At 38.1% G+C, this 23749-nt stretch overlaps 1 protein-coding gene across 1 annotated transcript in view; it reads left to right on the top strand.

Annotated features, from left to right (window-relative positions):
* The window catches only part of LOC126184293 (Down syndrome cell adhesion molecule-like protein Dscam2), a 595669-nt gene extending 572133 nt beyond the window's left edge, over window positions 1-23536 (top strand). The window contains exons 27-28 of the mRNA XM_049926671.1: window positions 2563-2681; window positions 22043-23536. Of these exons, the coding sequence (XP_049782628.1) occupies window positions 2563-2681; window positions 22043-22336 (413 nt within the window). The 3' untranslated portion in view covers window positions 22337-23536. The remainder of the gene's footprint in view (window positions 1-2562; window positions 2682-22042) is intronic.
* Window positions 23537-23749: the final 213 nt, after the last annotated feature.

The raw sequence follows: 23749 nt of genomic DNA, 5'->3' as shown, positions 1-23749 counted from the left end.
TGTGATAAGGCTTACACGTCCAACACGTTGTCACTCACTCATGGTTTCACCATCCTTCAACGACTTGTAATAGGTGGTCATGACAGCAGCACATGAACAGCTGACCAGCTTTGCTGTTTCTGAAGTGTTATTTCCAGGTACCAGGCCATAACAAACTGGTATTGTTCAAAGTCACTTGCGTCAGTGGATTTCCCTGTTGGTGGCCCTTATTATTGCTTGAATGATTACTCATTTCTCTCTGCTCCACTTATGTATTTTTCTTGCCTGCAACACCAGCAGTTGGATTTCAGTCTCATGGTAAGCAGTGGTTGGTTGGTTAGTTGGTTGATTTGGGGGAGAGGACCAAACCAGATTAGAGAAGGATGAGGAAGGAAGTCAGCCACATCCTTTCAAAGAAACTATCAAGGCATTTGTCTGAAGCACTTTAGGGAAATCACAGAAAACCTAAATCAGGATAGCTGCACATGGATTTGAAGCATCGTCCTCCCAAATGCAAGTCCAATGTGCTAAACACTGCACCATCTCACTCTAGGCAGTGGTCATAATGTTGTGACTCATCAGTGTACAAACTCACCTCTACAAGAACAGCTGTTTTCAAGGTCCTGGAAACAACATGAGTAATTCACAGTACCCCAGAAAAGCATTCATTGACAGATGTGCTCCTAATGTGATGCTGCCATTGGTGAGAACACTGGCACTGGTATATCAGTTCCTTACCATAATACTACCAGGGTTGTAACTTGTTCCACAGCTGTGTTATGTATATGTCGCGTAACATCATTTCCTGAGTTACTGTCTGCAGATAGAATCTTTTCATAATTAACAAAGTGTAACCCAACAACATTATGACAAGCCAATGTTACTAGTAATACTTTGTGATGGCAAGAACAAATTGTGACTGCTTGTATTGTGTAATCAATAGCACCCTAGCTTGCAAGACAGAAATGTGAGCCAGATCCAGACAAAATGCGTGTGACAGATTAACAACCCCTTCTGGTGCACCAACCAGCCTGAGTGTGGTTTTCACGTAGTTTCTCATGCTCATCTAGGCAAATACTGGGCTGTTCCACATTTTTGATCAAAGAAAATTCAATACACTGACAGTTGAAATATGAAACATCTCCCACTCCATCTGGCCAACTGGTACAGCAACCATATAATCATTATTTTTGAGTAAAAGAATCTTGATTGTGGAAATATTCCTTTAATGGCATGTTTTGCCTTTGTAGGGTATCATCAGATTGTCATGGATTGAGAGATGGCAAGTGCAATAAAGCAGTGATAGAATTGCACACATCTTGCTCCACTAAATGTAGGGCAGTGAAAACCACCTATCACAGTAGATGATGTCGAGAATGCATACAATATGCTCAACTGTATACATGCTTGAAGTATTCTAATTTAATAGATGATTATCATTGCACCATCTTTAGTGAAGCTAGATGTGTGCAATTCTATTAACTGTGGTTGTATCACTGCACCTGCCATCATGAATGTATTGGAGGCACGTGCCCTGGTTAGCTTAATCTGGATGTATGTTTATCCCACAGCATAATAGTTCTACTAGTGTATCTCAATCCATGATAAACTGATGATACTCTGAAAAGGCAAAATGCATCACTAAAGCAATATTTTCAAAAGCAAGACTGTTTTATTCAAAATAAAAAAAAACAGCTAAAATATGTTCTCACACAGAACGAAGCTTATACAATTCATAGGCATGTGGCACACAAGACTTTCCCTCAATACGTAACTGGCAACTATCAACAGGAAGGCCATTGCCACTATGTGAAGTTAAATAAATTTGCCAAAATTTGAGTGCAGCAGAGGCAAGAACTAGATGGGTTAAATGCCAACGAAAAGAAGAAGAAGAAGAAGAAGAAGAAGAAGAAGAAGAAGAAGGAGTGAAAAATTGGAAATTGTGCAAGAAACACAAAAATTTGGAAGAGAAGATAAAATTATTAGTAGGTATAGGAAGAAAATGAATCTTTAAAAAATGTGAAAGATACTAAAATTGTAAAATAGTCATATCATCACTAGAGCAATTGGTACAGCATTGTAAAACAGTATATATAATTATCTTTCTGAAACAGGGCTGTAAGAATCTGCTTTTCTTCTAAAAAAACATTAATACAATGAAATTGATTAATGAAGTAACCAGAAACATTTACATGGGGAAGTTAAACATCCCAACAGTATCAAGAATTAAGATAATATTTCTTCAGTTTTACAAATTTGAAGAAAAGCATTTCTGAAGGAACCATTGCTGCATTCAAGTGAAAGGATATAAGGGATCCACATAATATATTAAAATCAGGATGCTTAGACAGGATTCTAAATCATTCTATTCCTAAATACAAGTCTAGTTTCTCAATGAGTACATCACTCTGCTCAGATATAACTTTTAATTTTTAATTTTAAACATAAAGGTTATTTGGCTGATTGAGAATTCAAAATGTACACCTCAGTGCTAAAAAAACATTGTTCTTGTATCAGCTGGAATGCATTCTATGTATATTAATTACTGTAAGCCTTGCGCTCATGAAAGGCATTTTGTTGCAGAGTACTCAGAAGATATTAGGCCATATGCTACTTTCCATGTTGCTACGCCAGTCAACACAGAAAGCACAAAAATGCAGACATTTGTATACCGTGAAGGTGATGCATCACCAACTAGAAAGGTATTGTATTTTGCAATATAAAAGTAAACTTCACTACAGTTCCAAAATATACTTAAACTTTTCAATAAAGTGTGCACAAAGAAGAAAATTTGCTATTACAATTAATCTTGTTTATGATGTTAAAGAATGTGACATTCTATTAAGAGTTATGTGAACAGCAAATAATAAATCAGTTCCAAAGTTCAGTCACTAGGTTTCTTTAATTACCAAATTAATCTACTTTTATAAACACAGCTTTAAACTGACATGCCATTTAAGAGCAACACAGCATCTATAACAGACACTAAAAATGGAAATGAGTGTATGGCATTGCTTGCTGGGAGGCCCCATTCAGGGGAGGTCGGCCGCCAAGTGCAAGTCTTATTGCAGTTGATGCCACATTAGGCAATTGGCATGCCAGTGATGAGGATGAAATGGTGACAAGGACAACACAACACCCAGTTCATAAACGGAGAAAATCTCCAACCCGGCCGAGAATCGAATCCGGGCCTGCTGCATAGCAGGCAACCATGTAATCACTCAGCTAAGCAGGTGGACAGACACTGTACCATACAAATAAGGTGATAGCACTGTTCTCAAAAGCTTGTAGTTCATTGTAGTTGAAGTTTGCAGAACAGAGTCAATGACTTGCAAACCCAATATAATTATCTTTTTTCTGTGTTTGTACCTTGAACCTTCATCCATTCCTATGATTGAAGTTCTTTTGTTTTCAAGTGTAAAAAGCACAGACTTGGACTATTGTCTATTATTTGGTGTGCAGGCAAAACAATTTTAAAATCTAAAACAAAATTCAATGAAAGAAACTTTTTGACTGAAACCTGACTGAGAATGAAAACAATAAAGGTAATCTGAGCAGGTAAATAAAAAAAACTGCAAGCGCCAGTACTTTTTTCATCATTATACTAAACTTCTAAAAATTTGTTGGCAGAACCAGTGATCTGAGAGTTTTTGAAAATAAGTTTTTAGAAAGATTTTAATCATGATTATTCTGTGTAATGCACTCTTTATCATTTATTTTTTCTAAAAATTACCATAAAGACCCATCACAATTTCTGCAAAAACAGATATTGTGACAGCTATTTCAATTATCTGAGAATTTTGTCTTCATCTATCATCTTCCTATTTCAGAATCAGTAGGAACTGACAGAGTTTGGACTAAAAAACGTTTGACAGTCTTTGTGTTGTTTTCATTTGTTGCGGTATTTCAAATGCTGTGGAAACAGTTCTCGGTCCAACATAGCAACCACCCATGAATAGATAATTTTGAAACTAGGGCAGCCACAACCAAAATAAATATATATGATTGACTGGCCAGATCTTACAGTATATCATGTGTATACAAACTGATTTTAAAACTATTAAAATATAAATCTGAATGAAAAGTTGAATAGTCCATAGTAGCTGTTTGTAGCTGTTTTTATTTTAGTCAACTAGAAAGCAGTTGTGTGAGTCACCGATTGTGTGAATTTCTAATCGATTTCAATAAAAACATCTACTTAAGACTAGTGGACTTGTCATTCAGTTTTATATTTTAATAGTTTTAACACCTGTTTATATGCACCTTATATACTATATGAATTAGTCAATCAATTACCTACACCCATGAATACTCGATGAAGAAGCAGTTACAGCATGGATTGCATGAAACATTTAATCATTTTTTACCTGTACACACTAAGTTCCATTTTTGACAGCGCTATATAAGTCAATGAATGGTTCAAATGGCTCTAAGCATGATGGGACTTAACATCTGAGGTCATCAGTCCCCTAGACTTAGAACTACTTAAACCTAACTAACCTAAGGACATCACACACATCCATGCCTGAGGCAGGATTTGAACCTGCGACCGTAGCAGCAGCACAGTTCTGGACTGAAGCGCTTAGAACCTCTCGGCCACCGTGGCTGGCCTACATAAGTCAGGTGTAGTTTTCTCTTTCTGTTCACTGGAATCTTAAATTTCCTGGTGGAGCTTCCATTCAATGTACTAGACTAAACTCCTATGGAGAATGCAAAAAGCAGTTTCACAGATAATGTAGGTCTTAAATTCTCTTATAGTCTTGTGTACTTAACTAAAGTTTGTACCAGTTTCCATAACATTATAGATTCCACTGAAGAAACTTGTACAATACAATAATTCAGCAAAAGAAGTATGTCATTCTATCTTTGCATGCTCTACTTCTGTCTCCGTAGCTTGCAAATCCCTGTAAAGTACCTGAGAGAAAGTAATTTATATTGTATAATACTAAGCTTTCCTCCTGTTCCATTCAAAATCAGCACAGGGCCAGTGACTTTTATATGTCGCTTTTATGTTATCACATGTAAAGCAAGTGAGCTAGGTTTTTGATGTTCTAGGAATCAGTTATTGTCACCTGTTATCACAGATAAGGTTATTTTGTTCAAGGTAGATCAAACACATGGTTCCTTTTGAGGTGCAGCAGCCTTTTCAATAGTTGCAGTGGTGAGAGTTTGGAAGATTAACTGATCAGGCCTTGCAACATCAACCAAATTGGCCTTGCTGTGCTGAGTATTAACCAAGTGAAAGCTGCTTATTCTTGGGAATAAACTAATATTGGTAACAAGAAGCAACAATAAGGAATATACTTATTGAGAGGCCAATGTCAAAATATCCAGACTCATGAACATAGGTCGACACAAGGTTTGTGAACTCACAACACTTATTGCCCGAACTGATCGTTTCTGAGCCAAAAATATCCTTTTAGAATGGGAACAGTTACCCCAAAATGTAATACCATATGACATAAGCGAATGAAAGTAAGCAAAGTAGACCAATTTTTATGTCAAATGATCACTCACTTCTGATACCGTTTGAATACTAAAAATGGCAGTATTAAGTCTTTGAACAAGATCCTGAATGTGGGCTTGCCACGACAGCTTACTGTCTATCTGAACACCTAGAAATTTGAACTTTTCTGTTTCACTAATCATATGCCCGATCTGTGAAATTAAAATGTCAGGTTTTGTTGAATTGTGTGTTAAAAACTGTAAAAACTGAGTCTTACTGTGATTTAGCGTTAGTTTATTTTTTACAAGCCATGATCTTAGGTCATGTACTGCACTATTTGAAACCAAGCCAGTGTTGCACACAACGTCCTTTACTACCAAGCTAGTGTCATCAGCAAACAAAAATATTTTAGAGTTACCCGTAATACTAGAGGGCATATCATTTATATAAATAAGGAACAGGAGAGGCCCCAACACTGATCCCTGGGGCACCCCCACTTGGCAGTACCCCACTCAGACCCCACATCACAGCCGTTTCAACATTGTCAATAATGACCTTTTGCTGCCTGTTGCCTGCTTCACATTTGCTGTGCAGCGAGCTACAATAATTTAAGTATTAACTGTATTTTTCTTACTTGTCACTTCTTCTTCTGTGCGTTTTTGCTTTTAGGAAGCTTTAATTTTCAAGTACTAGCAATAGTGTTCCATAGATTTCGTGTTTGTTTTGAATACAGTCAGAGTGAGTCCCTTTAGTCAGCTGTAGTGCCAGTAGTGCTATGTTTGTGTTGAATACAGTCCAAACACAGGTAGTGCTTATTTTCATTGTTTTCAAAAAGAAGTGTCTAGTAACCACAGTTTAGTCAGAGATCAGCCTCCTTTAGTGAATTAGCAGTCTAGTTAAAAGTTGATTAACTCTCTAGAGTTGTTGATTTCTTAGGCTGGATGGGATGTGTGACTGCTGTATATGGACAAAGGAGGAGCTGGCCACTGTTCGCGAACAGCTGAACGTGCTGATGGCTGTGGTCAGCCGTCTTCAGGCTGCTGCCTTGAAGTTTAGCAGCAGTGGGGAGTCTGGTGTGTTGCATGGTACACCACAGGTGTTACATGCTTCAACCACAGTCCCTGCTGTCGAGACATCTTCGTGGGTACCGGGCGCGGTTGTGCCAACTTCTCCCCAAGGGGAGTGGCGGGTTCAGCGGCATTCGCGGTGCACAAGGAAGAGGCTCAATGTGGAGGCTGGCCGGATGGCATCACCCGCTCCTTCAGCAAGGTCTGAGCAGGCAAATGGGGGGAGGGGTTTAAGGGGTTTATTAGTGATTGGGAGCTCCAATGTTAGGCGGGTGATGGAGCCCCTTAAGGAAATAGCGGAAAATTTGGGGAACAAGGCCAGTGTTCACTCTGTCTGCTTGCCGTGGGGTCTGATCCGAGATGTGGAGGAGGCCCTGCTGTTGGCGATAGAGAGCACTGGGTGCACTCGATTGCCAATTGTTGCTCATGTCAGCACCAATGACTCCTGCCGTCTGGGTTCAAAGGTCATCCTCACTTCATACAGGCAGTTGGCGGAGTTTGTGAAGGAGGAAAGCCCTGCTCACGGGTTGGAATCTGAGCTAACTATTTGTAGTATTGTTCCCAGAACCGATCGCAGTCCTCTGGTTTGGAGCCGAGTGGAAGGCCTAAACCAGAGGCTCAGACGATTCTGTGGAGATGTGGGGTGCAAATTTCTTGACCTCCACTATCGGGTGGAGAAATGTAGTGTCCCCTGAATAGGTCAGGCATGCACTACATGCAGGAAGCAACTACAAGGGTAGTGGAGCACATGTGGAATGCACATATGGGTTTTTTAGGTTAGAGAATTCCCTCCCTAGGCCCGACAAGAGGCCTCCTGAGACGCAACAAGGTAGTAGTAGGCAAAACGCTACAGGGAATAACAATATTAATGTGGTAATAGTAAACTGCAGGAGCATCTATAAAAAGGTCCCAGAGCTGCTCTCATTAATAAACAGTCACAATGCCCACATAGTACTAGGGACAGAAAGTTGGCTGAAACCAGATGTAAACAGTAATGAAATTCTAAACTCAGATTGGAATGTATACTGCAGAGACAGGCGGAACAGTGAAGGGGGAGGCGTGTTTATAGCGATAAAAAGTGCAATAGTATCAAAGGAAATTGACGGAGATCTGAAATGTGAAATAATTTGGGTGAAGGTGACGGTTAAAGCAGGCTCAAACATGGTAATTGGATGTCTCTATAGGCCCCCTGGCTCAGCAGCTGTTGTGGCAGAGCATCTCAAGGAAAATTTGGAAAATATTTTGAGTTATAGTTCTGGGTGGAGATTTTAATTTGCCGGATATAGACTGGGAGACTCAAACGTTTATAACGGGTGGCAGGGACAAGGAATCCAGTGAAATTTTTTAAGTGCGTTATCTGAAAACTACTTTGAGCAACAGAGAACCGACTCATGGTGATAACATATTAGACCTTCTGGTGACAAACAGACCCAAACTATTTGAAACAGTTAATGGAGAACAGGGAATCAGTGATCATAAAGCAGTTACTGCATCGATGATTTCAGCTGTAAATAGAAATATTAAAAAAGGTCGGAAGATTTTTCTGTTTAGCAAAAGTGACAAAAAGCAGATTTCAGAGTACCTCATGGCTCAACACAAAAGTTTGGCTCAAGTACAGATAGTGTTGAGGATCAGTGGACAAAGTTCAAAACCATCATACAATATGCATTAGATGAGTACGTGCCAAGCAAGATTGTAAGAGATGGAAAAGAGCCACTGTGGTACAACAACAGAGTTAGAAAACTGCTGCAGAAGCAAAGAGAACTTCACAGCAAACATAAACATACCCAAAGTCTTGCAAACAAACAAAAATTACGCAAGGGGAAACGTAGTGTGAGGAGGGCTATGCGAGAGGCATTCCATGAATTTGAAAGTAAAGTTCCATGTGCTGACTTGGCAGAAAATCCTAAAAATTTTGGTCTTATGTCAAAGCAGTATGTGGATCAAAATGAAATGTCCAGACACTCTGTGACCAAAATGGTACTGAAACAGAGGATGACAGACTAAAGGCCAAAACACTAAATGTCTTTTTCCAAAGCTGTTTTGCAGAGGAAGACTGCTCTGTAGTTCCTTCTCTAGATTGTCGCACAGATGACAAAATGGTTGATATTGAAATAGATGACAGAGGGATAGAAAAACCATTAAAATTGCTCAAAAGAGGAAAGGCCACTGGACCTGATGGTATACCAGTTTGATTTTACACAGAGCACGCGAAGGAACTTGCCCCCCTTCTTTCAGCGGTGTACTGTAGGTCTCTAGATGAGCTTAGCATTCCAAAGGATTGGAAAAGGGCACAGGTCATCCCCATTTTCAAGAAGGGACGTTGAACAGATGTGCAGAACTATAGACCTATATCTCTAACGTCGATCAGTTGTAGAATTTTGGAACACGTATTATGTTCCAGTGTAATGACTTTTCTGCAGACTAGAAATCTACTCTGTAGGAATCAGCATGGGTTTTGGAAAAAGACGATCATGTGAAACCCAGCTCGCACTATTCGTCCATGAGACTCAGAGGGCCATAGACATGGGTTCCCAGGTAGATGCCATGTTTCTTGACTTCTACAAGGTGTTCGATACAGTTCCCTACAGTCGTCTAATGAACAAAGTAAGAACATATGGACTATCAGACCAATTGTATGATTGGATTGAAGAGTTCCTAGATAACAGAATGCAGCTTGTTATTCTCAATGGAGAGACGTCTTCCGAAGTAAGAGTGATTTCAGGTGTGCCGCAGGGGAGTGTCATAGGACCGTTGCTATTCACAATATACATAAATGACCTTGTGGATAACATTGGAGGTTCACTGGGGCTTTTTTCGGATGATGCTGTAGTATATCGAGAGGTTGTAACAATGGAAAATTGTAGTGAAATGCAGGAGGATCTGCAACGAATTGACGCATGTTGCAGGGAATGGCAATTGAATCTCAATGTAGACTAGTGTAATGTGTTGCAAATACACAGAAGGAAAGATCCTTTATCATTTAGCTACAATATAGCAGGTCAGCAACTGGAAGCAGTTAATTCCGTAAATTATCTGGGAGTAGGCATTAGCAGTGATTTAAAATGGAATGATCATATAGAGTTGATCGTCGGTAAAGCAGATGCCAGACTGAGATTCATTGGAAGAATCCTAAGGAAATGCAATCCGAAAACAAAGGAAGTAGGTTACAATACATTTCTTCGTCCACTGCTTGAATATTGCTCACCAGTGTGGGATCCGTACCAGATAGGGTTGATAGAAGAGATAGAGAAGATCCAACGTAGAGCAGCGCGCTTCGTTACAGGATCATTTAGTAATCGTGAAAGCATTACGAAGATGATAGATAAACTCCAGTGGAAGACTCTGCAGGAGAGATGCTTAGTAGCTCGGTACAGGCTTTTCTTGAAGTTTCGAGAACATACATTCACCGAGGGGTCAAGCAGTATGTTGCTCCCTCCTACGTATATCTCACAAAGAGACCATGAGAATAAAATCAGAGAGATTAGAACCCACACAAAGGCATACCGACAATCTTTCTTTCCACGAACAATACAAGACTGGAATAGAAGCAAGACCTGATAGAGGTACTCAAAGTACCCTTCGCCACACACTGTCAGGTGGCTTGCGCAATATGGATGTAGATATAGATGCAGATGTAGATGTAGATGTAAGAGGTGAACCAATTGTGAATTACTCCCATATTCCATAATGGTCCAACTTCTGGAGCAATATTTTGTGATCAACCCAATCAAACACCTTAGTTAAATCAAAAAAGATGCCAAGCATTTGAAACCTTTTGTTTAGCCCATCCAGTACCTCACAGAGAAAAGAGAATATAGCATTTTCAGTTGTTAATGACTTCTAAAGCCGAACTGTACATTTGATAGCAAATCGTGTGATATAAAATGATCAGTTATCCTTACGTACACAGCCTTTTCAATAACTTTTGCAAACACTGATGGCATAGAAATAGGTCTAAAATTATCTACATTATCCCTTTCTCCCTTTTTATAAAGCGGCTTTACTACTGAGTACTTTAATTGCTCAGGAAACTGACCATTCCTAAAGGAAAAATTACAATTGGCTATATACAGGACTAACATGTGCAGCACAGTACTTTAATATTCTGATAGACACTCCATCATAGCCATGACAGTCCTTAGTCTTCAGTGATTTAATTATTGACTCAATCTCCCTCTTGTCTGTATCACAGAGGAGTATTTCAGAGGATGACGGTAGAATCCCGCGTCCGGCCATCCTGATTTAGGTTTTCCCTGATTTCCCTAAATCACTCCAGGCAAATGCCGGGATGGTTCCTCTGAAAGGGCATGGCCGACTTCCTTCCCCATCCTTCCCTAATCTGATGAGACCGATGACCTCACTGTCTGGTCTCCTTCCCCAAAAACAACCAACCAATATTTCAGCTATCAATCTCGGAAAGGCATTTGCCAAGAATGTTATATGATTTTCTGTAGAAACTAAATTTGTATTTAATTCACCATAAACGCTCCAGAAAATGATTGTTAAATACTGTACATATATCTGATTTATCAGTAACAGAAATATTTTTACTGCGAACTAGCTTTATTTCATCGACCTTGTGCTGCTGACCAGACTCTTCCTTCTCAACTGACCAAATTGTTTTAATTTTATCGTGTGAATTAGCTATCCTATTTGCATACCACATTCTCTTTGCCTTCCTAATAACATTTTTAAGCACCTTACAATACTATTCGTAATGGGCTACTGTAGCTTGATTGTAACTACTTCTAACATTTTGATATAATTCCCACTTTGTTCTACATGATATCCTTATCTCACTAATCAGCCACCCAGACTGCCCATTACTGCCCCATTTAGAATATTCTAATGGAAAGGAACTCTCAGAGAGCATGAGAAATGCGTTAAGGAAAGCATTGTATTTACCATCTATGTTATCAGCACTATAAACATCCTGCCACTCTTGTTCCTTGACAAGGTTTAAAAAACTCTCTATTGCTGTTGGATAAACTTTCCTACATAGTTTGTAATTAAATATGACATTGGTTTGAGTACAAAAGCCTTTTAGTGTTAAAATTTGTGCATCATGGTCTGAAAGGCCATTCACGCTTTTACTAACAAGATGCCCATCTAGAAATGAAGAATGAATAAAAATATTGTCTATGGGTGTGCTACTGTTCCCCTGTACCCTAGTTGGAAAAAACACAGTCTGCATCAGGTCATACGAATTTAGGAGATCTACAACATCCTTTTTCTTGCACCATCATATACAAAATGTTTATTCAGGTCACCACGTATAGCTAGTTTCTGATACTTCCTACAAAGTGAATCAAGAACCCTCTCTAGCTTGAGCAGAAATTCTCTGAAATTGGAGTAGAGGACCTATAAACAACAACAATTAGAAGTTTAGTTTCACTACATTCAACTACTGCTGCACAACATTCAAATATCAGTTCAGTGCACTGTCATGATATGTCTATGGACTCAAATGAATGCTGTTTTTTATGTACATAGCCACTACCCCACCCCACAAGGAACTCCTTGAGAAACAGCCAGCTAATCTGTAGCCTGGTAAAGGAAGCCTCTGAATTGTCAAATTATTTAAGTAGTGCTCTGATATACCAGTAATTTCAGAGTCAACATCTACAAGCAGTTCACTAACTTTACCTCTAATACCTCTTATATTTTGATGAAATATGCTAATTCCTTCTCTACTTGGAAGCATTACATCCTCGGAAGGTGAGCCCGTAGTTACAGGGACTTCCTTAAAGCAGGTACACCTATCAGCTGACTTCAGCCTAAAAAAGGTGCAGCTCTAACACCAACTACTACACGAATTTTTCCATGATTGACATCACCACCACAACCCACTACACTGTCACCTATAAGCTTAACTAGCCTCCCCTTCCCATACCTATTGATGTGCAGGCCATGCCTAGTGAAACCCGATCTACTGATAGATCCAACTGGCACGACTGAGATGTCACCCATGCCCTCTGCCATCAGCGCCTTCCCCAGCCCCATGTTAACGTGCCTAACAGCTGCATTAAGATGAGCCCAATCATGATGCTGAAACAGTTGCACGAAATGCACATTAGTGCCACCAGTTTGGGTAGCTATCTTAACCAGGTCACCACCTACATCATATTCCCTGTCCCTATCAAGACTGTTCCCTGCTCCACCCACTATCACTACCTGATCCTCCTTCATAAAATTCTTACATAACTCCGCTATGCTGTTAGTCACCTGAGCCAACCCTGCACTAGGCTTCACAATGCTGGTGACCTGATACTCACTCCCCAACACTTCCTGCAACTGCTGGCCCACACCTCCACCATGGGAACTAACTAGCAGCAGAACCTTCTTCTTTCTGATACACTTTGCAACTAACCTAGGCTTCCTAATTGCTGAGCACTGCTGCATGTTCCCTACATCTACAGCTACAAGAGGCTCCTCTCTACTAAACTCTGACAGTTGGCCATATCTGTTGCATGTACGCAAAGTATAATTGTCTGAATATGTCCTCTTCCTAGCTGCCTTCTTGCTAACTGCCATTTCCCATTCCCCACCACCCTTCACCCTCCTCAACCCATCTTGTTCCTCCTTTGCACGTTGTAACTGCACCTGAAGGCCACAGATCTTATGCTCATGCTTCTCTATCAACTTATTTCTACTACAGATTCTGCATTCCCAGGAGAGGATCTCGCTAGAATGCCCACTGGCTTCCCCATGCATTCCCCCAATGAAAATACTTTGAACAAATCCCGAACCGTAACCCAGTACTCACAAACCTACAACAGAGCCCACACTTCTCACTCATGGTAAAATTTTACAGTTACTGACAGAAACTATATGTCTATGTTACCAAAGTTCAGTTACACCAGTAGAACTATTTAAGAAATAATAATAGTGGTCTCAAAATTCTCTGTCTACTAAGAAAGCAACTACTAGTATTAATACTACTACACCACAGCTAATACCAATACCAACAAAACATCACAAAATTATTACCTAAAACCAAAAAATTCAAATGTCCACTGGAACACTAAGCAAAGTTAAAACAATGAACGAAAATTTTACTGAAATATTTCACTAGAAACAATAAGAAACATCAGTTGAAAACTAAAGCACAAAATTTACTAAGCAACTTCAATGCACAGAAAACTCTAAAAAAACACAGTGAGCGAATGATTAAAAAAGTTTATTAAGTCATTATTTCATGACAAATGGCACCCAACACCACTGAAAGCTATTAAATTTAATAACTGTATTACAGAGCACAAATAAGTTTGTCAGTACTTTAGCTTTATAACCACTACAGCTGCAGTGCACGCCACAAAATGTAAACACACTTCTGAGGCGAGGCTTAGACTAACGACGCAAGAACACTCACGAATAATAGACCCCTTGAGTCAATAACACAGGAAGAATGACTGAGATTAATGAAAATCCACTAATAAGTTACTTTTACAGCAAATATTGACACAAATTAATGTTAAAATAAGTAAATGAAGACTAAAATTTTATAAAATATTAACAAGCAATTCCAACAGCAGTGCAGCACACATGATGTCACACCAAAGACAATTGGGCAGCTACGTTAGAAAATTTAAAAAGGAAAATGGATATATTGAAGTTAGATATAGTAGGAATTAGTGAAGTTTGGTGGCAGGAGGAAGAAGACTTCTGATCAGGTGCATACAGGGCTGTAAGTGCAAAGTCAAATAGGGATAATGCAGGAGTGGGTTTAATAATGAATAAGAAAACAGGAATGTGGGTAAGCAACAATGAACAGCATAGTGACTGCATTATCATAGCCAAGATAGACATGAAGCCCTCTCCTACCACAGTAACACAAGTTTATGTGCCAACTAGCTCTGCAGATGATGAAGAGATTGAAGAAATGTAAGATGAGATAAAAGAAATTATTCATATAGTTAAGGGAGAGGAAGCTTTAATTGTTATGGGGGACTGGAATTCAATTGTAGGAAAAGGAAGAGAAGGAAAAATAGTAGGTGAATATTGACTGGGGGAAAGGAATGAAAGGTGGAGTCGCCTGATACAATTTTGCTCAGAGCATAATTTATTCATTGCTAACACTTGGGGTTTGAGAATCATAAAAGGTGGTTGTATATATAAAAGAGACCTGGAGACACTGGAAAGTTTCAGACTAATTATATAATGGTTACACAGAGATTTAGAAACCAGATTTTAAGTTGTAAGACATTTCCTGGGGTAGATGTGCACTCTGACCACAATTTATTGGCCATGAACTGTAGATCAAAAGTGAAGAAAAGTGGAAAAGGGTTTGAAATTAAGGAATTGGGACCTGGATAAGTTGAAAGAACCAGAGGTCGTTGAGAGTTTCTCAGGCAGTGTTAGGCAGAGGTTAACTAGAAAAGGAGAAAGGCACACAGTAGAAGACAAATGAGTAGTTTTAAGAGATGAAACAGTGAAGGCAGCAGAGGATCAAGTTGGTAAACAGAGGATCAAGTTGGTAAAAAGACAAGGCCTAGTAGAAATCCTTGGATAACACAAGAGATATTGAATTTGACTGATGAAAGAAGAAAATTTAAAACTGCAGCTAATGAAGCAGACCAAAGGGAATACAAATGTTTAAAAAATGAGATTGACACAAGGTGCAAAATTGCTAAGCAGGAATGGCTGGAGGACAAACATGAGGATTTATAAGCATATTCCAGTAGGGGAAAGATAGATACCACCTATAGGAAAATTAAAGAGGCCTTTTGGGGGGAAGGGAACAGCTGTATGAATATCAAGAGCTCAGATGGTAAACCAGTCCTAAGCAATGAAGGGAAAGCTGAAAGGTGGAAGTAGTATATAGAAGGTCTATACAAGGAGATGAACTTGAAAGTAAAATTATAGAAAGGAAAGTGGATGTAGATGAAGATGAGATGGGAGTATGATACTGCAATTGACAAAGCTATGAAAGATCTAAGTTGAAACAAGCCCCTGGGAGTAGTTGATATTCCATCAGAGCTACTGCTAGCTTTGGGAGAGCCAGCCATGACCCCTCAGACTTCAAGAATGTAGTAATTCCAATTCCAAAGAAAGCAGTTGCTAACAGGCATGAAAATTACCAAACTATCAGTTTAATAAGTCATGGTTGTAAAATACTAATATAAAATATTTACAGAAGAATGGGAAACTGGTAGACGCCAGCCTCGGGGAATATCAGTCAGGACTTCGGAGAAATGTAAGAACATGACAGGCAATCTGACACTACGACTTATCTTAGAAAACAGGTTCAGGAAGGGAAAACCTGCATTTTTATCATTTGTAAACTTAGAGAAAGCTTTTGAAAATGTTGACTGGAATACTCTGTTTGAAATTCTGAGGGCAGCAGGGGTAAATTACAGGGACCGAAAGGCTTTTACGACCTGTACAGAAACCAGACAGCAGTTATAGCAGTTGAGGGCCATGAAAGACAGGCAATGGTTGGAAACAAGTGAGATATGGTTGTAGCCTATCCCCAACACTATTCGATATGTACAATGAACAGGCAGTAAAGTAAACCAATAAAAATTTGGGGTTGGAATTATTAAAGTGCAGAGAGCAGAAATAAAAGTTTTGAGGTTTGCCAATGGCAGTTTAATTCTGTCAGAGATGGCAGAGGACCTGGAATAGCAGTTGAATGGAATAGAAGATTTCTCAAAAGTAGGATAGAAGATGAATGTCAACAAAAACAAAACAAGGATAATGGAATGTAGCTGAATTAAATCAGGTGATGCTCAGGAAATCAGATTAGGCAACAAGGCACTTAAAAAGTAGATGAGCTTTGCTATTTAGGCAGCAAAATATCTGATGATGGCTGAAGTAGGGAGGATATAAAATGTAGACCAGAAATTGGAAGAAAAGCATTTATGCAGGAGAGAAATTTGTTAACATTGAGTATAGATTTAAGTATCAGGAAGTCTTTCCTGAAAGTATTTGTGTGGAGTGTAGTAATGTATGGAAGTGAAATATGGACGATAAACAGTTTAGAAAGAAGAGAGTAGAATCTTTGGAAATGTGATGCTACAGAAGAATGCTGAAGAATAGGTGAGCAGATTACCTAACTGATGAGGAGGTACTGAACAGAACTGAGAAGCAAAGAAATTTGTGGTACAACCTGACTACAAGAAGGGATTGGTTTATAGGACACATTCTGAGACATCAAGGGATCACCAGTTTAGTAATGGAGGGAAGTGTGGATGGTAAGATCATAAAGGGAGACCAAAAGATGAATACAGTAAGCAAAGCAGATCCAGAAGAATGTAGGTTACAGTAGTTATTCAAAGATGAAGAGGCTTGCACAGGATAGAGTAACATGGGGAGCTGCACCAAACCAATCTTTAGACTGAATACCACAACAACAGTTCACTATGTCTGAATTCAGAATATGTTCTAAATTGTACTATAAATGGAGGTGGGTGGTAGAGGGTGGTAATTCTGTCCATCACTTCTACATAAATGAGTGCTATTTGTGCCATCTTTCAATTTTTGGGAACAGTTCATTGCTCCATAGGTAATGCCATAAATCCTGGTCAAGAATAAAGTTAATTCACTTACACATTGTTTTTGTGGAGAACTTGGTAGGGCCCTATCTTTTTTTGAAACATCGTTGAGCATTAGCACTTGTATTTGTTTTTATGACCACTAGTGTTGACTTTTGTAGTTGCATGGTGGTAGTATTGCTATTCCTTTCATAACTTATATGTTAAAGTAGAATTCATCATTTCACTTTTCTGCAGTCTTTGGTCTCACTGTTACAATCAAATGCCAGGCCATTAACTTATCTGCAGCATTAACACATAACAGAAAATAACAAAATTTCTTAGCACCAGCAGTTTGGGAAACCACACACTGGCTGGATGTTAGGGTACAATAGACTACAGTGGTTTGGCAGCATCCTTCAGTCTGATAGATCCCTTCCATACTGAGTCTTCCATCCTCAACCTACTAAAAAATTCCCAAGGGAGGACACAAACAAAGAATTAACAGACCTTACAGAAGTGGTTTAGAGAGTGGTGGAAGATGAAACTAGAGTTTGGCAACAATTGACTACCATCTGAAGTTGTCCTTTCTTCTGTTGTGATTGACTGACTATTTTATTGTGCATTTTATTGTGTGTTTTTTTTATAATTTTTAAATAATGCAGCTTTTTCTCCTTTTGTAGTGTGGTTATTTCTTTAGTTTTTCTGCTGTAGGCCTTAAAGGGTGACCAGTGCAATAAATAATGATGATGATAATGACCATTGCAAGAAGTATTGACATAGGATTTTCATATGAAGCCATTGCATTTTTTTTTTTGCATTATGGCCAAATATGTTTTTATAAATCTACCTGCTGCTTCAAACTTTGTTTTTCCTTATTGTACTTGAATAATAGTTTCTCGGCTACTTGTTCAGTTTACCAACAATTTAAAATTCTTTGCTTGTTTTTGCAGTCATTTTTAGATTGGTAATCACTGTCACTTAGACTTCATCATTATCATTGATCCTAATCTCTATGCACACATTCTCAGAAATATGTGATTTATCTGTCATTAACAAATTTAATTTATTTCATTTGTGGATGCGTTACTGAACCACTTTTAACAATTTTTGCTAGATGATTTCAGAGAAAACATTTCAGAACATATTTTCAGAAAGATTATCTCATCTCCTACTTATGAGATTGCCATTTACCTAAACAGTGCAGGGTGGTTAAAATCTGCTCCAACGATCATGGTACAACTGGAGAACATATATACTTGTTATACAAGACATGCCTCAAAAATTTCCAAATACTTCTGTGCATTAATCTGGTGGTTACCAGAAGCATTCAACTAAACAGTTTAGCCAAGCTTTGACAGCTGGTCTTGCCCAAATAATTTCACATGCAGACTCATTTTCTAGCCCTGTGGGTTTAAATTTTTATAGGCTTACTGCCCCTTTTCCATGTTATCTATTCTCTCAATTAACACTTGGGTTTAGTCCCAAGGTTTTGCTTCTGACAGGATCTGGTTGCAGCCAACTTTTAGCACTAAGTGTTACAAAAGCCTGCCTGCATTTAAAAAGTTCTTCAAACCCTCACAGTTTCTTGCAAGTATATTTACAGTTGTTCACTAATATCTTAATTTTCTCATTGTAAGTAATTTAGGCGTAAAGGTGAGAACTCACCAAACAGTAGAGACATTAACTAATGAACAAGACTGAAAAAATCACTAGCTTTTGGACATGTACATGCATATGAGTTACCTAGAGAATTTTTCAATCTTGTTGATGTGCCTGTCAGCAATCAAACGTCTCTACTACTCAGTCTGTTCTTACCTTTACTTCAAAATTATTTACATTCTGACGGAACTTTTGATTAGTATGTAAAGTTTATCATCTGTTGAGAAATTATTTTCTTAGTGCCCAATAAAAATATTTACCAACTCACTGCACTAATATTCATCCTCCTCTGTGGAGAGTTGACTAGTCTAATAAATAGTTGAAGTTTTTTTTTGGTGGGGGGGGGGGGGGGGGAGGGGGGTTAACCACCATCCCACAAAGCAAACCCACACGCAAACACACAAATCCAAAAATATAGCCACAGATGCACAATATTATATAAAGAATATCAATGTATTATTGTTGTGCTAATAAAACATTTTATATAATTTTGTTATATAATGACTTAGCTCTGTCACTTCAGTATAATTTCCAAGAAACTGCGGTACAAGTAAGCATTTCATCTGAAAAGCATTTGTCTGAAAATTTGAAAAGTCACTGTGTCATGATCTTGTTTTAATAACTATAATAGCAACAAAAATTCACAAGTTCAACACCTTCAAAATTTATATGGTATGAAATCAAAGTATGCACTCACTGTTACTAGTATTTTACCTAGGGCAAAAACTATGAATGCAGAGCTGCAGACTATAGCCATATGAGCATATAAACAGGGGAAATTCTGTATCTTTCTCTTATTTCCACCTGCACTCTGGAAAGTCAGTATTTCTGTTGGTTTTTTCTTAGTGTATAATCTTTCACCTTCTGTGTTGCCTTCCCGTAACCTTAAGAGTTTATTGGTTTCACCTGTAGGCTCACAAAACATGTCGCATTTGTTGATGGCAACAGGTAAGGTCAGCCTTTGAATGGCTACTTTTCCCTATCTAGGATTTTCTCTATAGCCAGTCAGCCCACAAACCAGCCTGCATGGTCCAGCTTACAGGAAAGCAACTGAGAAATACTTTGTGTTAAACAAATTTTGTAATCTTTTTTTAATTTCTCACCATTTCTGAGAGTCTTAGTTCTTGCAGTACTGTAACCTCTGAAAGTTAGATTAAAAATTTTGTAATTAATATATATAAAAATATAAACACTTTTAGTAAAATGTAGTTTTTTTTTGGGGGGGGGGGGGGGAAGGGTGGATTCTCATGACATCATGACCTCCCCTTGGACCTGCATCACTGGTGGGATGACCTCTTCACAATGCACACTGAGTTATCCAGGCATAAACAATGATGAATGAGCATCATAGTCCTCTCCATAATTTTCCACTGGACTCCTGGACTCCTATTTGGCAAATTGCCAAAGTGTAATAGATCTCTTCCTTTCTGCACCAGTTTTAACATTGAATAGGATGTACAGCAGAGAAATGTATCACATTGTCTCAGGTCCACTGTAACTTTCAGTACTTCATCTTTGTTGGCCAGACTTTCAGATGATGCTGGTACTTCATAAGTGTTGGCAAGAAGAATTATAATGATGTATTAACTTTTCCTATTGGATCCTGGTCTGGAAACCTAGATTGGAAAACCATATAGGGAATATCTTCCCACCAGAAATTCATGTGCTGTAGAATATCCTCCATGAATAAGAAGTCTGACAGAATAGCACCCCACAAAGTTGAACAGTTTGTTTCAGTGCCTTTTTCCTGTTATCTGGGCATTAGCAGCATTGTTCAAAATAATGATGTGTAACTATGTATACTCACACAACTTAAAGTATCTGCAAATTAGAACCCCACCACTAAAATAGCTCTCTTTTTACAATATTTATATGGTTATACCAGATAACATTTTCCATAAAGACAAATGTGTGACAAGAATAACATCGCAAACTGAATGGATGTCAAATCAGAAGGGCACATTTTCCTATTTATTCATGGTCAGATCCTGATGTTGCTGTCTGTGAAGTAACTGGATTACTTTATGTACTTCTGTGAGTGCAAAACTCACAACATGATATGTGCCATATAGACATTCTGTTCTAAGTCTCTGATGCACAATATGTCACGAAACTGTAAATCCTGTGGCAGTTGAAATTCTGCAAACAGTTAATGCAGACATCATTGGAATTTGTCGTGTAGTTAATGTTGGCTGGAGGTCCAGTTGAGGAGTGACTGACCTTGTCCCAACCACTGATGAACATATACTGTATCTTGGGATCATTGCCAAAGTCTTGAAATAATTATTAGCATCTGACCTGTATCAGCATGTCTGACGATTCCAATTAGCAAACCAGGATCCAAATGGTATTTTTGTGGCATTACATTAAAATATTTATGAAGAGGCTACTCTCGTTCACAACCAAAATGAAGACATGAAAGAGACATTATGGGTCAAATGCACTGCTTCTTGTTCTCTTTAAATCAAATTCCTGTTCAGAATAGTGACCACTCCAATTCATGGAGTAAATGAACAGATAACATTAAAAAGAACCAGTATTTTAAGCTGTACCACAAATAACGTATGCATGAAGAAATCTAACAATAAATGTAAGAAGTACGTAAGCCTCACAGCCTAACACTAAAAGTGATAAGCTGTAACGATCAGTTGTTACTGCCCACTCCAGTGAAATTACACCAATAATCATATCTGAGCTTACAAATAAAACCTAAATAACTGTTTTGCTGTTTGTTACTGATCTATATTTCATTTTTAAAATTTCATACCTGACATAACACAATAGAATTAATCTAAGACTATTTTTGCATTCCAGAATTGTGCTCATGCTTATGCACTGTGAACAATGGAAGGAGTAAAAGTGAATAAAAAAGACTGAAATTATTCCAAGGCTTTTGGACAATGTACTTCCTTAGAGCTCGGACAATGTACTTCCTTGGAGCTGACAGACTAAAACTCATGATTTCACTCTTGTTTATTCACATGTGTGTGCATGCATGCCCCCCTCCCCCTTCCCACACACACACATATTATCCCAGAGCTAGTCATTCTACGCACACACACACACACACACACACACACACACAGATATATGATACTGGCACTGCAGACTGACGAGTACACAGATAATATAATGGGGGGGAGGGGGGGGCAGCACACACGCATGTGTATTTCAGTCTGTTAGTTCAAAGGAAGAGCATTGTCCAAATGCTTAACAACAGTTTCTGTCTTGTTTATATTCCTGTTAATCACTTAAGCCTCAGCTGTCAGGTGAGTACCTTTGCTCCTTCCATTGTCTTTATTCCACCATGACTTTCAGTATCATATTTAAGTCCTGGAATTAAATTAAAATATTTTCATTTAATTGTGTCTGACTAATAATTTTAATAAGCTTCCTCCTTTCTATCATAGTCTATGAGGAGTGAGTACTGTCGTGTGAAGAAACCTCGACCAAGTGAGGAGTATGACAGTTTTGGTTCTGAATCTGACACAGAACCTGGTACTTCAAGCCGCACAGAATCATCTAACCAGCTAGATGATGGTGGAATGGTAGCTGCTTATCATCCTCCTCTCCCTCGACTTGTAAAGCCTTCCTTAGATCCTATGTACCCACATCAAGACTGGAGCTCCACAACAGAGGCATCACCAGGGTCTGACAGGCGTCACTTTCAGCGCAGAATCTGTCAGGCTCATCACTTAAAATAAAGCACGTTGAGCAACAGGTAGAAGTCTATCAGAAAATCCTTTTCCTTTACCTGTCAGAAATCAGTTTCAGAGATGAAACTGTCTATTCAGTGAGCTCCATGTTTTAAAACTGTGTAAGATCCAAAGCTGTTGATGTTCGGTGTTTAAATCAATTTCTATGACCTGCCAGAAGGCAATTTCAACTACAAAAAAAAGTCAATCTTAGATGTTAAATGTTTAAAAACAAATTAAAAAGACAAAAAATATATGTGTATGAGCTCTAAACCTGTTGATGTTTGGTGTTTTCTGTGTAATGTCTGTAACCGTCCTAAAATAAGCACTGATACCAAATACGTATTTCTGAATTTTTGAAGAATTTGTTCTCTGGTACTGGTGAATCAAGGAAAGAAATACATTTTGAATTGCTCACTTTTACCTGACGATGTGGGTGTAATCATCAGTATCAATGATTATACTGGTAGTAAACATATATACATATATCAAAAATATATATTTCTCATAAATGTGCCAAATGAATTCTGGGTACAGACAAATATAAAAATGAATATATTCTTTAAATGTTGTGATCTATTATTGTACTATATTTATAAACAAAGAAAATGGATGCTAATATATTAATTTGTATTTTATATAATGATAAGTTTATTTTGGTATGCTCCTTGCCTTTGAAACTGTAACTTATGAAGTCTATGTTACATCAGCAAGTACATATTAAAATTTTGTACTTTCTGTAGAGTTTATACTATAGTGTGCATCTTCTGTAGTTTCCTATCTATCACAAATGAATGAATTTTTATTGGTTTGAAAACCGCAGATGTCATTTCCAGCATTACAGGTGTCAAATGCAATATGGCTATAGACATTTATACAACAAATTTATAATATTTGGGCATTTATCTACAAGTACAAGAATGCACAAATTTCAGTCAGACCATTTTCTTTGTTTCAATCAGAAATTCATCTATTACATAAACAGTCACTTCTAATAGGAATTCCTTAACTTTCTTTTTTAATTACTGGATTAGTAGATAACTGGAATGCTCATGTATGGCATTAAAGATTTTTATTGATTTCTGCATAAATGTTTGTTCATTTTTGTGTAGATACTATGTAACGATATTAGATATGATTGTTTCTGCTATTGTGCTTGTGACCTGTGTCATACTGTTGGATGTTGTTGTAGTTCTCTTTGATGTGTAATATCCAGTGGAAAATAAATGATGATTGCAGCATCATAATTTTAAGTTTTCTAAACCTATGTTCACAATGAGCTTTGTGTGCCATGGTGCATATTACCCAAAAATCCTTGTTCCTTAATTTAAAATCATTGCTTGTATTCATTTGATGGCCTGACATAATAGATCACATGTTACATGAGTCTGTATCAAGGTATAATAGCCAACTCTGACTAGA

The sequence above is a fragment of the Schistocerca cancellata genome, chromosome 4 (genome assembly GCF_023864275.1).
Source record: "Schistocerca cancellata isolate TAMUIC-IGC-003103 chromosome 4, iqSchCanc2.1, whole genome shotgun sequence".
NCBI lineage: Eukaryota > Metazoa > Arthropoda > Insecta > Orthoptera > Acrididae > Schistocerca > Schistocerca cancellata.
Note: the sequence above shows the minus strand (reverse complement) of the source record. Positions and strands in the feature narration are given on the sequence as shown.